General features: G+C 37.6%; 1 protein-coding gene across 5 annotated transcripts in view; it reads left to right on the plus strand.

The window, feature by feature from the left end:
* NTRK2 (neurotrophic receptor tyrosine kinase 2) overlaps window positions 1–15408 on the plus strand; it is a 414769-nt gene that overhangs the window by 311838 nt on the left and 87523 nt on the right. For 2 of the 5 annotated variants that reach the window (XM_042451844.1, XM_042451845.1), the window contains one exon: window positions 8386–14079. The exons of the other annotated variants lie outside the window; for them this stretch is intronic. In XM_042451844.1, the coding sequence (XP_042307778.1) occupies window positions 8386–8423 (38 nt within the window). In that variant the 3' untranslated portion in view covers window positions 8424–14079. Of the gene's footprint in view, window positions 1–8385; window positions 14080–15408 lie in introns of those variants that run through there. 5 annotated transcript variants of the gene reach the window in all.

Below are 15408 nucleotides of genomic sequence, written 5' to 3' on the forward strand. Positions count from 1 at the left end.
CCTCTTTTTTTCTAGAAGCAAAAGATAATTTCATTGAAACCAGTGCATAATATCATGGGAAAGTAATAACATGAAAACTTCTGAATGTCGATAATGATATATGAGGGAAGAATGTCTTGGTGTCATTCCTCTGGTTCTCATCCCTTGCACAAATGGTGTGCTCATTTGCACTTGGACATTTATTAGGATGCTAAATGAGAATGTGCAATAGAAGGGTAGTCAGATGAAAACATATTAAATCTGGGCATTCCAACCCAGACTTTTATAATAACTTGAATATGCACACAGCACTAGCACATGGTTTTTTTTTAATGTCTTAAACTTAAACAAAAAAGGCATGGAGATCTGTAAACTTTTGTTTACATTAAACTTGTGTTCAAAAAAAGCAACAGCTTTATGTATCATTTAGCATTTTTGAAAGACTGTTTTTATATATTTAAGTCAACACAAGTTTACCCTTTAAAATATTTTTCTGCATTTTTTTCTGGAGGGGTGGAGGGGATATTTGAACCGGTCATGTCTTGGTTCATTGCACAATTTGAAGAATTTTAAAGAAAAATTTGAATCTCAGTGAGGAGATAATAATAATAATAATCATGATAACGATAATGATAATAATTTTATTTATATTTTCCCACCTCTCCCACTGGATCGAGGCAGGATTACAACCATAAAACCATATACAATACAATGGTATCTAAAATACATATTATAAACAATAATCAGTTAAAACTTGAATCAACAATACTAATAAAAACATAAGTTACAATGTGTTTTTACGATCAGAGGTGGGATTTCTTCCATTTCTTTACAGAAGGTCGGGTGGGTTGCCCACCTGAAGAGATCCGTCTTTAGTGCCTTCTTGAAGGCATCTAAAGTGGAGATAAGACGGATTTCCTCCGATAAGTGGTTCCATAACATGGGGGCCATGGCACTGAATGTTCTATGGGAAATTGATATTAATCTAGTCTTTGAGTATTCTAAAAGATTCTTCCTGGATGTTCTGAGAGTGTGGGGCGGATTATGTAGGGAGAGGTGTTCCCTCAAGTAACTTGGGCCCAAGCCATGTAGAGCTTTAAAGGTGATGACCAACAATTTGTTTTGCGCCTGGAAGCTGATTGGCAGCCAGTGTAGAGGTTTTAAAACTGGTGTTATATGATCTGATCTGGATGTTCCAGTGATCAGTCTGGCTGCTGCATTTTGAACTAGCTGACGCTTCTGAACTTGATGCCCCATGTAGAGTGCATTGCAGAAATCTAGTCGAGAGATTACCAGTCTGTGTACCACTGTTTCAAGGTCCTTTCGGTCCAGGTAGGGACACAGTTGGTATATCAGCTGAAGCTGATACCAAGCACTCCTGGCCATCGCATCTACTTGAGATGATAACTGTAGAGATGAGCCCAGGAGTACTCCCAAAATGAAGCCAATTCTTGTTCAATGGCACTTGCACCTCTGTGAAGGGAGTGACTAGATTTCTGTTCAGCATCTCTTAAATTGTTTAAATTTTTTTAAAAACCAGTTTCCATGCTAATTCTACATGCTGTTAGACTTGGAACTAGCTAGACTTTGTGTATGGTTCCTTTTTGTGATATCTGAAAGATATGTAGTAAAAGACAGTGTCACCAGGATGAGACTCTCCAAGCTTTCCCTCCAAAAGGCTGTACACATGAGCCAAAAGGCCCACCCCTCCCCCAGCCTGGTGTCATCCTGTTCAGACAATGCAGACCAACAGATCTGGGCCAGTAACGGCTAGACCGGATGCCATTTCAATGAATCTGGCCCAAACCTGGCCCAACCAGTCCTCAGACTGGTTTTAAATAACCAGCAGTTTATAGCAGGGTTTCTCAGAAACCCTGCCACAACAGCCACTAGTTTAGATGGCCATGTGCCCTCTTACTTGCTGTTTTTGCCAATCTCTTTGCAGGCCCCAGTCACAGGCTTTGATGTTGGAAGGGGGTGCCTGGCCACATGGGTGAAACCAGGCACCCCGTTTCCAACCTTATGGACTGCGGAAGGGGACTGTACATAGAACGGCACAGTGGCAACAGGGTTATAATTTCAAGTGGCTATGTGGTGGCGGCCAGGCATTTGAACACCTGTTTATCACCACACCAGAACAGGTAAATTCCAGGGGAAGAACAAGCTGGATCCACAGGCAGGATATGACTAAGTTGTCCCATTGTATCCTCCTGGTGCATTTGTGCCCCAAGTGAACCAATATCATCCCAAAGTACCATCATTACATATTCTTTTTGGTTTTTAGTTTTATTACAGCAGCAGTGGCTATACTACCATAGTTATTTTCTTTTAATCCATCTGTACGTGTATTTGCACAGAGGAAGATAGCAAGCTTTTTCATAAAATGGCCATTTCAGGATTAGGTTCAATAAATTTAAAATGTAGAAGGTCTGCATTTACTGGACAAATTTTGTATGTGTAATAGTAAAAATGCAATACTACACAGTTCTTTTAGACACTGACAGTTTTATTAAATGCAGTAAAAGGTAAACTCTTCTTTTTTCTAAAAACCCTTAGATTAATTTCCCCTCTAACTACCTTTAATATAATAACAAGCCATGTACTGAAAGAAAAATGAGTTGCCAGAGTAAAGCTTACACTGATTTCTTCACCACATCTTTTCTCAGTACAGTATAGGCTGGAAATCGCTTCATGCAAACAACTCTAAAATATCTGAAAATATTTTTATTCCATTCATTGCAATCATTTGTAATTTCTTTTCACACCCATCCCCCTCTCCCCCCTCTCCTTCCTTTGATGTTTCTGAATTATACTGTAAATTGATAGCACAAATGGTGTCTACATATCATTTTGAGAAGGAGCTTATTTGTAGGTTTTTAAAGGCCTTTGGTCCTAATCAATAAAAAGTGAGGAACCATAAGTTCAGCACCAGCAGTATTGAAGAAGGAAGTGCTTATTAGACATTCTGTAGGGCAATGTGAGAATAATGACCCTGCATTTTGAGAAATACACAGTAAATCCTAGCTTAAATGCTGAATACAATATATATATATACTCTGTGTGTGTGTGTGTGTGTGTGTGTGTATGTATGTGTATAAAAAAAAGGGACACTATATATATATAGTGTCCCTTTCAGTGCCATGCCAGGAAGACATATATGCCTTTCAAGGTATTACTGGGAGAGAGCACAGTAAAGTAGCCTAAAATAGCCCATTGCAGGGAATGCCATTGCAAGAAGCTTAAGAAAATCAGCAGTCATCGTAGGCAGGGCATTGGGCTATTAACCTCACACATATTTTTGCTGTTCAAAATGTTGAGTATATAGGTCACATTTTAATGCATTATTCCCCTAATTCATTTTATATTGAGATATCATTTATAAAAGGTTATTCTTTTTGCATTAAAGTGCACATCGTTCTGTTTAGCTCCACCTCTCCACCCCTGCTTTTCATTATATGAAGTTGTAGGTATTTAATTCAAACCATTAAACATTGAGTGAATGCTGCCTGCATTAGTCAAGTTAGAAATTTGAATTTTATTAAGCTAAACTGAACATTCACTTGACTGACTGCTTGACTGACTGACTCTATTTCTGTATTTATTGAGAATATAAGGTGCCATTGAGAATATAAGGTGGCGAAGGACAAACTGTTAACGGTTATACAACCATGTGGATGGTTTTTTTTAAAATTTAAAAACCCCCCATAAATATAGCTTAAGCCTTGATGCATCTGTAAATCTTATTTATTTAATAGTTCTTGCTTACATGCTTCTGTGTGGGGAACTGCAGACCCAGCTTTTAATATGACAGTAATTAATAACTAGTGTGATATTGTAGTGTTATAGTAAGTTTTGTCTATTACTCTGCAAGGATTATGTGTCTTGTGCAGTGCAGGAAAGACTAAGAGGAGAGTCAGGACTCTGGTGTTCAGCTTGTTTCAGACACTGACAGGATATGTGACCTTGTTCAAGTGATTCACTTAACCTCCTTGTGCATTGATTAATGCGTCTGCAAAAAGAGTGCAGTCATTAGAAATTGTCTAAAGTTACATATCATGGGCTCCACAGTAGATTTCTAGCTTGGGTTGGAGCCTTAGTATCTACTTATGCCCAAAACAAGAGCAACAACCAGAAATCCACATAATATAGGCTTCTCAAATGTGGTCCTTTCCAGCTGCTTCAGTCTGCAACTCCCATTGTCCCTGAGCTTGCCTGTGCTGGAGGGAATCATGTTGAGTAAGTTGTGGGTAAAGCCTTCTGCCAAACACTACATTTGTCTTATGATTTTTGACTTATTTTGGTTTTCACACTTTTAATCAGAAAGGTACTCTCTACTGACATCTTCCATTTATTTGTACTACTGTGAAACTGTGAATAATAATGTAGTTAAATGTGTTGAGATGCTGTACAAACTTTAATGGTTGTCTTGTGAATAGAAGTATACAAGTACCCTTCTGAAGTTACTATTGGAAGGGCGAGGTGGGGTGCCAATATTCTACCAGTACTGGCTTTAAGTCAGAAGCTCTAATGCATGTGCAGAATCTAGTGGAGATGGGGAAATGTGCACTAAATTCAGATGGGGAAATGTGAAAAAATGCAATATATGCAGAAGGGCTCCTCATCACAGAAGGTAAGAAGAGGTTCCAACCATTCCTCCTCCCTTAGCCTAACACTGTGAACTTTAGCATAAGAGTTTTATTTAGCATAAAGTGAGCCAGTTTCTAAAACTGTTTTTAAAGATTTTCTCAGGCTGTTGGAGCATGTCAGATTTTCCAACAATATTTGGCTAAAACCCCACCACCACTTCCGTTTTATTACCCACAAATAGCATGGAGAATTTTGGAAGACCATTTCTTACTCTATCCAAAACAATACATCATATATAGTATGTGGCTGTTCTACATGACTACGTGTAAGGCTGTGTTTTCGGCTTTCGTGTTCAGTTTCCTCCCTCTTTCTCCCCTCCCAACCATCACTCCACAACCAGAATTCAGTCCATTCCACAACACGAGCCAATTATGAGTAGAAAGCACAAGAATGCCACCACGCACAATTATCTTCAGTGTTCAACACAGCTGCTAGTGGTGATTTCAAAACTCATGTAAGTTAATGGAGGGGTAAAAGCAATTAAGAAAAACTATGTGTATCCACAATATGAGAAGAAACACTCAATCAGATATTTTATAATGCTAAATCCTATACAAGAGTTTACCTTTTCACAAGGCTGTCAGTTGGATGATAGCTTTTAAATGTTTTGATACATATGTACACATACACATGTGAGTGATGTTGGTGAAAGCAGCTAGAATAGGAATTAGATGGCACAGTATTTTCATTCTGAGATGTTTATGCAATTTCATATGAAATGTCGGCATTTTCATGATGATCTTTCTTGCCTAGGAAAAAGTTTTCAGAAATCCAGTCAGCAATATTAAAAAATAGACTACAAATAAGACAGCATCCTTAGCCAGCATCACTTCAGAAACTAATGTCATAGTTCCAAGTAGCAACTGAAAATAGGCATGAATTATTGTATTTTGCATTCTGCTTGGAATCAGAATCTGACAAATTTGATATGATTTCCTTTTTAGGTAACATTTCTGCATCTCTCTTCGTACTTTTTTCTCCTCTCACACTCAGCAGTTTTTCATTTCACCTCCAATAAATCATTCTCCTTTTAAATGGGTCACAGATACATGTCATGTTGTAGTTGATTGCTTCCAAGTTGCATAAAAGCAACGTTTATATTTATCTTGTTTAAAATGGCCTCACTGGCAATGGATATCAAGTAACACTACTAAATTTGGAACTTGGAACTACACTGTAAGAGAGAAAGTGAGCACAGTTTTAAAGAGATTTTAAAAACCAAAAAAACTTCAGATTTTACACTTCCAGTTCATCCCTGCCCTAGAATGAGGATAAGGCAGAGGAATCCTAAGAATGGTAAAAGCTCTTAACTTCATACTTCATATGGATAAATAACCATTTTGATGTGACCACTATAGTAATAATATAGTAATTAATGTTGAGAATGTTTCAGCCACAGCTGGAAAAGATCTTTCTGGATAACAATTCCCAGAATCCCCTAACATGACATGTACCAGCTCTGGTTCCAGCACATGTGACATTAGTGGCTCACCAGAATTTGATCAAAGCTAATCATTGTACTAAAAAAATAGGGGTGCTTCATTTTCATATCAAAAACTGGAGAGAGAGCTATATGAATTGTAGAGAAGGCTGCGGAGGCTAGTACTGTGAAAATTGGAGCTTGTCAGCATAGTGTCCCTGGCAGGATGTGATTAGTTTGTTGGCTAGGTAAGAAAGACATCTTTTTTTTTGTTTTGTTTTGTTTTTTAAAATCACAGTGGAGTGTTCATAACATCAAATGAATGTGGTATTCTTCAGAAGTAGATGTCATTATAGTAAATCTACCTTATGAAATTAATCTTCTTAATGTCTTTCCTTTAAACCATGAAACAAGAACACCCCATTACAGAATCCTGGCACTTCTAAATTGATTATACTTGTTTGGAGATAATAATTTTTATGTGTGGTTTAGCCAACTCCCTTTTACCCTCTGTGTTTTTGTTGGCATTTTGTTCCAAGTTACAGTGATTGTTTCAGTAAAAAGGAATGTAGGCAAGCCTTGTTAGGAACATGAAATAGCACCTAATAATCTTGTTGGTTTTGCACATGTGTCATTACCTAAAACAAAATAAGAAATAATAATGTTGCCTCAGGTGTTGAACTAGCAGTCAAATGGAATGCAAATGAAGCAACTGCTCTTCACTCTTTTCTAAACTCCAGAGTGAATATTGATAAATTCAGGGTTGGAGGGTAACTCTCCCAGAGTCACTTTACACGTTATGGGTTTCCTATACAGAAGCCAAGTGCTGGAAAGTGCATGGGCACTGCATATAATTCATTAAATGGCACATATGTATATGCTTGTATTTTGTCACATCAGTTTAGGAATGGAGATGCTAAGGAAAAAATTGTCTTGATGCATGCACTGAATTTACTCTAATAGCATGATGAAGGAATAACGCAAGTGTTTCTTTTCAGCAGTGCAAGTAGCCTGCAATATAAACTGAGCTTTATGCCTGAGTAGAAGAAAGAAGAACAGGGGGGAATCATATGTCATCAAAAAATAGACGACAAAAAGGGCACATACTTACATAATACCTATACACGTTTTTGCCTAGTACAGATGCCAGCTTAGTAAGAATTGGCTATAGTTTAAGCAGAAAAACAGTGCATGATGGTGGGAAAGACTGCTACCAAGTGACTTTGCTTTCCAGGTACAAGTTGTTGGTGGAGTATTTCAAGTGCCCTTTGGCCCTTTATTTTTGGGCTGGTCCTTCAAATACAGGATACTTTCAGATAAAGAACTGTCATCTGACAGCCTTTCATCTGAAACATTTGCCTTAGCTTTAAAAATTGGTCATAAAAATGAACACTAACTGTAGTTTATTTTGAGGAGACACCCCAATGCTTTTCAAACACAGGCTTACTAAAAGTATATTGAAAATATATTTTTGAGTGCGTTCTTTTTTGTGGTACCATTATTATTATTATTATTTTATATAGCGCTGTAGATTTGCACAGTGCTGTACATAAAAACAATAAATATACCAGAATAAGTCACATGAAGTCCTTTCTTCTTATGACCTGTAACACATGGGCCCCCCCCCCCCAAATAAACAGTCAAATTGAAATGTTTGCATAAGGCCATTTTTGATGCTGCCCACTGTTCTTGTCTGCCTTCAACATGAGTAAGGCTGTATTTGCACTGCAGAAATAATCCAGTTTGACACCATTTTAACTGCCACGACAATGCTATGGAATTCTGGGAATTGTAGTTTGCCCTGGCACCATAACTTCCTGACAGAGGCTAAATGTCTCACAGAACTACAGTTCCCAGAATTCTATAGTATTGAGCCATGGCAGTTAAAGTAGTGGCAGTTGGATTATTTCTGCAGTGTGGATGCAGCCTAAGTCTCTGTACTAGTTGATGGGAAGGTGAAGAGCCCAGTTCACATTGCAGGATGGTGGGGGAGGGAGGGTTGGCATTGGTCCTCAAGTATGGTACTGCCGCGCTGCTTAGACCTGAATATGTGATCCAGACTCAGTGTGTACACTGTGTGTGCCAGTGTATATTATTTAATGTATGTGGAGTGGGGGTCCAAAAATGCCATACTTAGAAGGCACATAAAATATTTTTAAGACATGTGTGTCCTCTGCCCCCCCCCCCCCCCCCCACACTTTTGGTTGTGATATATGTTTTATAACTGCATTCCATGTTAATTTTATTTGTGGAAATTCATTTGTGTTTGGTTCTTTGTGTTAAATTTTGTTTAACTGTTATAAGCATGATTTCTCATATGTTTATTTTGTTTCTTTTAGGTTCTGTTTTGTTTCATAAGATCCCACTGGATGGGTAAATGAAATAAGAAAAAAAGAGAGAGGGCTGTTGAGCATGATTGTTGAAGCTATGTGCTGCCCACTAGGCAGTGGACATGTTTATTGTGCTGTCAATTGCTACGCTCCTTGGACCTCTCTTGTAGAGATTGGTTATGTTTGGAGAACTCTAGAAGTATGCACAGTTTGGCAACTTCACTGCAAAATCAGCCCCAGGCAGCTATAAAACTCAAGAAAGCACAAAAATAAACTATTGTATTCTGTTACAATTATCTTGTTCATAAAGTTGACATTTCAACAAAATCCACTGCATTATTTCAGTTTGATTATCCGTCTGAATTTAGCAGGAAAAAAAGAATTAATTTTATAGGTACTATTTATTAAAGGTAAACTGCAAATATTTTATGTAGTGTACTAAAAAGTTTAAATATTTTATGTTCTGCTTCTTCATACTGTTAGATTTCAGCCTTCTTCATTTGGGCAATTGCTCACTTAAAACTTGAGCATCTGCAAAATTTGCAGAATACTGCTCTGAGATCCTAAAGTTGTATTAAAAGTTGTTCTGCAAATCTTCATGGGAACAGTCCTTAGGAGGGAGTGGGTTTACTGGAGATGCTCTCAGCCAAGATGGTGAGTATGTGGCCCTTCATATGTCGTTGGATTATGGATCCATACAACCCTAGTCAGCATAGCCAGCCCAACAACAACCCTGTATAAAAACATCTGAATGGCCACACATTTCCCATTCCTCCTTATAAATAGTAAAAACCATCTGTCAAAAGTAGCTGTTGACATGAGGTATTAACTGATCAGGAAACTACATAAATAAATGCAGCTGTGTCAAATAGTAAAAAGGTTTTAGTTTTTCTAACAATAGCACCATGAGATTTGCTAAATTATTATCTATTGTATATGCTTAAGGTAACCTTAATAGTATCTATGTCTTGAACCCAGCAGCAATAGTGTTGCTGCTGCTCCTAAGCCACCATGCCAGTTTTAATATCTGGGACCCTAAACAAGAACTTTCATGCCCCCCAGCCGACCTGTTTTTGCTCTTCTTTTCCTTGAAGAAAAGCAGGAAATAAGTTTTATGTTTAGGTGCTGGAAAGATCTGAGAATGGCAAAAGCAGTCATCATTCACCTCTCCAATTTGGTGCATACCTCATTATCTTACATGCTGCTCTGTTAAATATAACAGTTGTGAGCGAAAAGGAAAGCTCCATAAGTTCTGGGGCTGTAGCCTTAGAAGTTTCATTAAATTAAAGAATGGGAGGATGAAATGAAGAGGCTTTATGCAGCCTACTCCTGAAAGTCAACTGCCATTTCTATGTAATTCATTTAAATGCACCTTTGGAGCATGTGAATTGACTCCAGGGCTATATGCATAGGCCAAAAGGCCCATGTTGCTTCCAGCCTGGCATCATCCTGTGTAGATGACACAAGCCAACAGCCATGGACCAGAATCAGCCAAAACAGACACTAATCTGTGGTTCTGATCTGACCATAGTCCAGAAAGCCCTTAGCATGGTCTTTTTAGAACCAGTTGTTTGCAGCACAGTTTCCTAGAAATGCTGCCATGATAGGTGGAAGACTCCATGACTGCACACCCATTTACCTGCTGCTAGTACATCCCCTAGGCCTCAGATTGCTACAAATCTGTACTAAGATACACTATCAGGACCATCTTGGCTTAATCAGCCAAATTGCTCCAGTGGATTCCTGAACTTGAATAGAGAATTATAAAAACCTCTCCAGCTACAAATCCCAGGTTTCCTTAACATGGAGTCATGACATTTAAAGTGGCTTTAATCTGCTATAACTGTGTAGTGTAGATACAGCCCAAATCTTCTTTGTATGGTAACAAGTTATTATAGGTGATAATGAAATAATTATTTGGGCAACAACACTAATGATACTTTTAGCCAATTCCAGTCTCATCAAAGCTGCATACTTCCATATGTGTAAATAGGTTCAATTCGTGAAAATGCCAACTCAGGGTCTGTGCAAACAGCAATGAAGGGGCGGCTTCCAGCCTCCCATTTTACAGTCAGATCAAGGCCGCAGCAACCACATGCTACAGCCCCAATCTGGCCTTTGCAGGGCGCAAAAAGGAGCCACAAAAAGTGGCCCCTTTTTATGCCCTTCAAAGAGCATGATAACTGTGGCACCAAGGCTTTACGGCGCTCCTACATCGCTGCATCATGCGGATGCAGTGGCAGAGGAGCACCATGCAGTATCATACCGCCCTGGGGGTGGACGGTACGCCCTGACTCCACCCCCAGGGCGACCTTTAAGGTTGGTCTGCATAGGGCCTCAAACTTGCCAAATATGTCAACAATCATAACTGGATTCTTTTAAACTATTTTAGCTTCCAAGCTACAAGTGGGTTTTATTCCCTTTGTTCTGTACCTCTTCATGCTTTCTCAGATGTGTTCTAGGAGTCTGTGAAATCTACAGCATCCTAGGGCAGGTTTCAGTGGAACACAGGAGGAAGAACAATTACCCCCACTGCAGATCTTTTGTTGGAAATAGTTCCATCAATCTACATTGGAGCCCACCCGTAGTATGCATAATTATGGGTTTAGGATCTTTAACAATCTTTCCACAATTTATTCTGGTAAGTTTTTGCAGATCAACTTTAAGATACAGCCGCAGGTCTTATTTTTGAATAGTTCTACATATACTGACATAATATTTTGGATTCTGCATAATCAAAACATTTATTTTAATACACCAGAACTGATTTATGCATCACCAATTTATATATGCACATACACAATACAGGAAGAAAATCTTGGAATGTTTTAGTACTACACATGCATTGTTCATGCTGCAGTTACTCACAGAGGTTTATAGATTAGAGCACAATAGCTATTTACTGCTTTTGACTGTACATCTAAACTTAAATAATGAACGAGGCTATATGTTGCTAGCTGATTTCTTTTCCTAGTCCCTCTATGGGAACAGATAAATCTGATTGAACCTAAACTTTGACATTAGGGCTTGCAATATACTCATTTTGTTTGAATTATAAATTACCTTGCCTTCCATTCTAGATATTTTAATTGGCCCAAGTGGTAATGGTTTACAAAATATCACAGTGCATTCCAGACCACAGTGAAAATTGCTGAGTGTTTTTCATTCAGTGTTAAAGGTGACTAGCCATTTTTTAAAAAAAAATATCACTGTTTAAAGTCTGTATTGCACATTAATAAACATTAATAAAGGTAACAAAATATACTTGCCTTTGTGAGGTTTGAATTTACTTTATTTATCCCATAAAGTGGACTAAGTAATGGGCTAGTAGCTAAAGATGTCGTTTACACAGAATAGGTTTATATCCAGAATTACCATACTTAGAGTAGAGCCATTGAAATCAATGAGGTTTAAGTTAAACTGATTTCAGTGGACCTGTGCAAAGTATTACTGAGTCCAACCCAGTGATTGCTTTATAGCACACTGGTGGGCAATTTATAGCTCTTCAGATGTTGGATTGAAATTCCCATTGCCCTTAGCTAGATAGTCTGTAAGGGATGATGGAAATTGTAGCCCAATAACATCTGGAAGGCTGATGTACACCATCTCTTCATATGGGCCACTACTATGAATCCCCCCCCCCCCTGAAATTCCTCTTGTCAGTGTGGTGACACTTATCATGCGTCATTTTATGGTGGCAAAAACAACCAGTCAAGATGGTTTAGAAGGTAAGACTTTCAGAAGCTTCTGCATAATAACGTAGAGGGGATGGAGAGAATTCCCATACATTCTAGTAGTATCTTCAGCCCTTAGCCGTTGTGGGATTGAGAACCAGAAACAAAACTCCCATCTCAGCTTCATAGATTTGGTAATTTTAAGACCTTTAATAAAATTCCTTGTGCTTTTTTTTAATGAATTCAGTTAGAGTTTTGCTCATAGAGCACTTTGAAAGAGTTAATGCCTTTGAGCTAGAGATAAATGCACAATTATTCATAGATTGCATTATTGTTCTGTAGTAAAATCCAAAGAAAAGGCTATCATTTAAGGAGGTTAGCTACCCATCTTCAATATATGTAGTACTGAAGTAGAATTGTTAGACATGCATTGCTTAGATTTGATCATGTTAAACATTGTTTTTTTCATGTTAGATAATTTATTAGTGTAGATCTGGATCCTTCTTGCTAAGCTTCTAGGCCCTAGTTAGTAAGTCATACAAATCAGGCCTCAAATAATTTTCATTCCCTTGTGACTAAAATTCTTCTTAACAAAAGACAAGGTAATGCTGTCACATTAGTCTGACAAGTTAAAATGGTGACCATTTTCACTTAACATGATTAAAACAGAGAACAAAGCATATAAATTGTGCATATAATATGCTTTAAATAGGACTATTCATGAGAGCAGGGGGTCCAAAAGATCCAATTTTTCTTTTTAGCAAGAGAAAAATATTTCCAGAAATGTTATTACTGTCCCAGCACTAAAACTGAGGTATCCAATTTAATTAGAATTATTTCTGTTTGGAGAAAATGTAAACATTAGGTTTCCCATTCAGTGGTAGCTGGTGGCTCCAGTATCATTGGGCTGCTGAATCCATTCCAAGTATTAGCTTGATGTTTGAAAAACCTATCCAAGGTCATGAATGCTGTCTCCAAAATAAGTTAAGCACCATGAATAGCTCATTTATAGTTCAAACTAAAATCAAAAGCAGGTTCGCTGCCCCACTGATATCAGAGCTACAAGACAATTGTTCCCTTTACCAGCTCTTGGGAGAGTATGGTGTAAACTAGGGAAATTCATTGCCCTCCAGAGGTTCTTGCATTGCACATGCTGTCAGCCCCAGCCAGCATAGCCAATGATGAAGAATGATGGGAGTGATTCTACAACATCTCGAAGGCCAGACATTCTTCTTGTTATAATAATACACTGCATCTTCACTGAACAAAGGTTTAACTGTTCTAATAGGTATCCTTAATTGTATTTTTCAAAGCACATTGTATTTAACATGTCACTCTGATTCGGGGTCACTGAGTGACTTGAAGATTCTAGCCATTGAAACATCATTGAAACTAGGTCATCATGGACTAGATTTCTTAATCATGGGTTGATCCTACAAGGAATTTCTGCACCTGTGCAAATTGTATAAATTGATTATGTCCATGACTTGTTTTGAACTGCAAGATTGTTCTGAAGTGCTGAAACAGATAGGTGTGTCAGTGTATGATGAGTTTATATCCCATTCATAATATGGGTATTACATCAGAAGAATCATGGAATTAATCCCATGGAGCAAACAGTTGTTGACTTATCCATCATCTGATTCAAAGAGAGAATTAAATGCCTATACTTCATGACACACACACACACACACACGTAGATAGAGAGAGGGGGGAGAGGGAGGGAAGGAAGTTATTTACTATTTAATTAAATCATATCAAAGCTTTAATATAGCTGCTATGTGTAGTATCGTTAAACCATAGTTTTCTTTATGAATGGAAATACTCTGCATTTTCTCTAATCCATCAATACACTGTGAATCTTTTAAATATGCTGCCCATAATTTTTAAAGGATTTAAAAATATATTTTATGTAATAATTGAGAATCATTGTTTTTATTTCAAAACGCAGTCTTGACATTATGGACAGAATGTACTTGCTGAACTTTCTAAACTTATTTTTAACAGGCCAATAAAGTTTTATAATTCATACCTTTGTGTCTTGAATTTTTTGTAAACACATGTAGCATCCATTTGTTCCCTCACCCATAAAAACATTGTCAGAAATTGAATTCATAATTCAAAAGGGAACCGTCTAACTAAAAAGATTGCATGTACAGCGCTGTGTAAATTTACAGCGCTTCATAAATAAAGGTTAATAATAATAATAATAATAAAACCAGAATTCATACCATCCTTTTTTTATATATTATGTTATTTTGCCTCCTTTAATACTGTAGATACTTGTATAGATTTACAGACTGCTATATGGGAGTTGGTAATATTTGTCTTGCTTTGTTCACATTTAGGTTCACAGACATCTATAAATTTTGTTAATTTAGAATTTAGAGTAAGAAACATGTTCAAATTTTTAAAAAATCTAGATTCAGGTAAGGAAAGCATAGTGTGCCAAGGCAAACATTCAGGGTTAAATTGCCATCCATAACTGTGTAAAAGTTTCAAGATGTAGATAGCCCTTGGAATATCAAGCTAACACTCATAAGACTTTGAATGCTTTATAATACAGAAGAAAGTTACCCTTCCCCCCATGCTTAGGTTGTGAAGTGGTGAGAATGAAAACAAAGAATGCAGGGAAAGAAGAGATGAGAGATGTACATGGACGCAGAGGAAGGAATATATGTTTCTTTGTAATAGTCTTTCCAGATGATTTCAACTTTACTGGAGTATCATACTGTCACTTCTCTCACATTTGTTTTAAAAACTGCAATATGAAAATAAGCAGGTAAGAGACATTTTACAGGTAAGAGCAGATATACAATGAATGTAACTGCTTGTTTACCAGTTTCATAAAACAGCTTTAATAGTACGCTTCCCACCTCGAAAAATCCCAACTAGATCACGAGTCTGGTTTTGACTTTCAGTTGGCTGGTAGCTTGTGGCTTCTCTTTTTGATTGGATTACCTTTCATCCATGGTTGGAGATTAAATTTATCTGACTCTAGCCCAACAGTAATCTGTGTTGGTGAAATGCCAGGGCTCAAGGAAATGTATGGGATTCAGCAAGGTATCTGTGCTTTCTTTGTTCTGATGGTGCTTGGGGTGGATGAAAACAACATTTTTCTTCCTCCTGCCTCTCTGGCTGTACAACCAGAATCAGTGAGACCTTGTTCATTGTAGAAGGATCTGCAGGATGGAATGGGATGTACTGATTTTCTTGGGTCTAGGAGAGTGAATGAGTGACAGAATATTTATCAGATTATAAAAGCTCATAAACTGGGAGGAAAGGGATCACTTGGGTACAGTAGCAGATGGTCATTCCAATGTCAGCATGGTGGTGGGTTTAGTTTGAACTTCAAATG

This window comes from Sceloporus undulatus, chromosome 2 (assembly GCF_019175285.1).
Source record: "Sceloporus undulatus isolate JIND9_A2432 ecotype Alabama chromosome 2, SceUnd_v1.1, whole genome shotgun sequence".
NCBI classification, from domain to species: Eukaryota; Metazoa; Chordata; class Lepidosauria; order Squamata; family Phrynosomatidae; genus Sceloporus; species Sceloporus undulatus.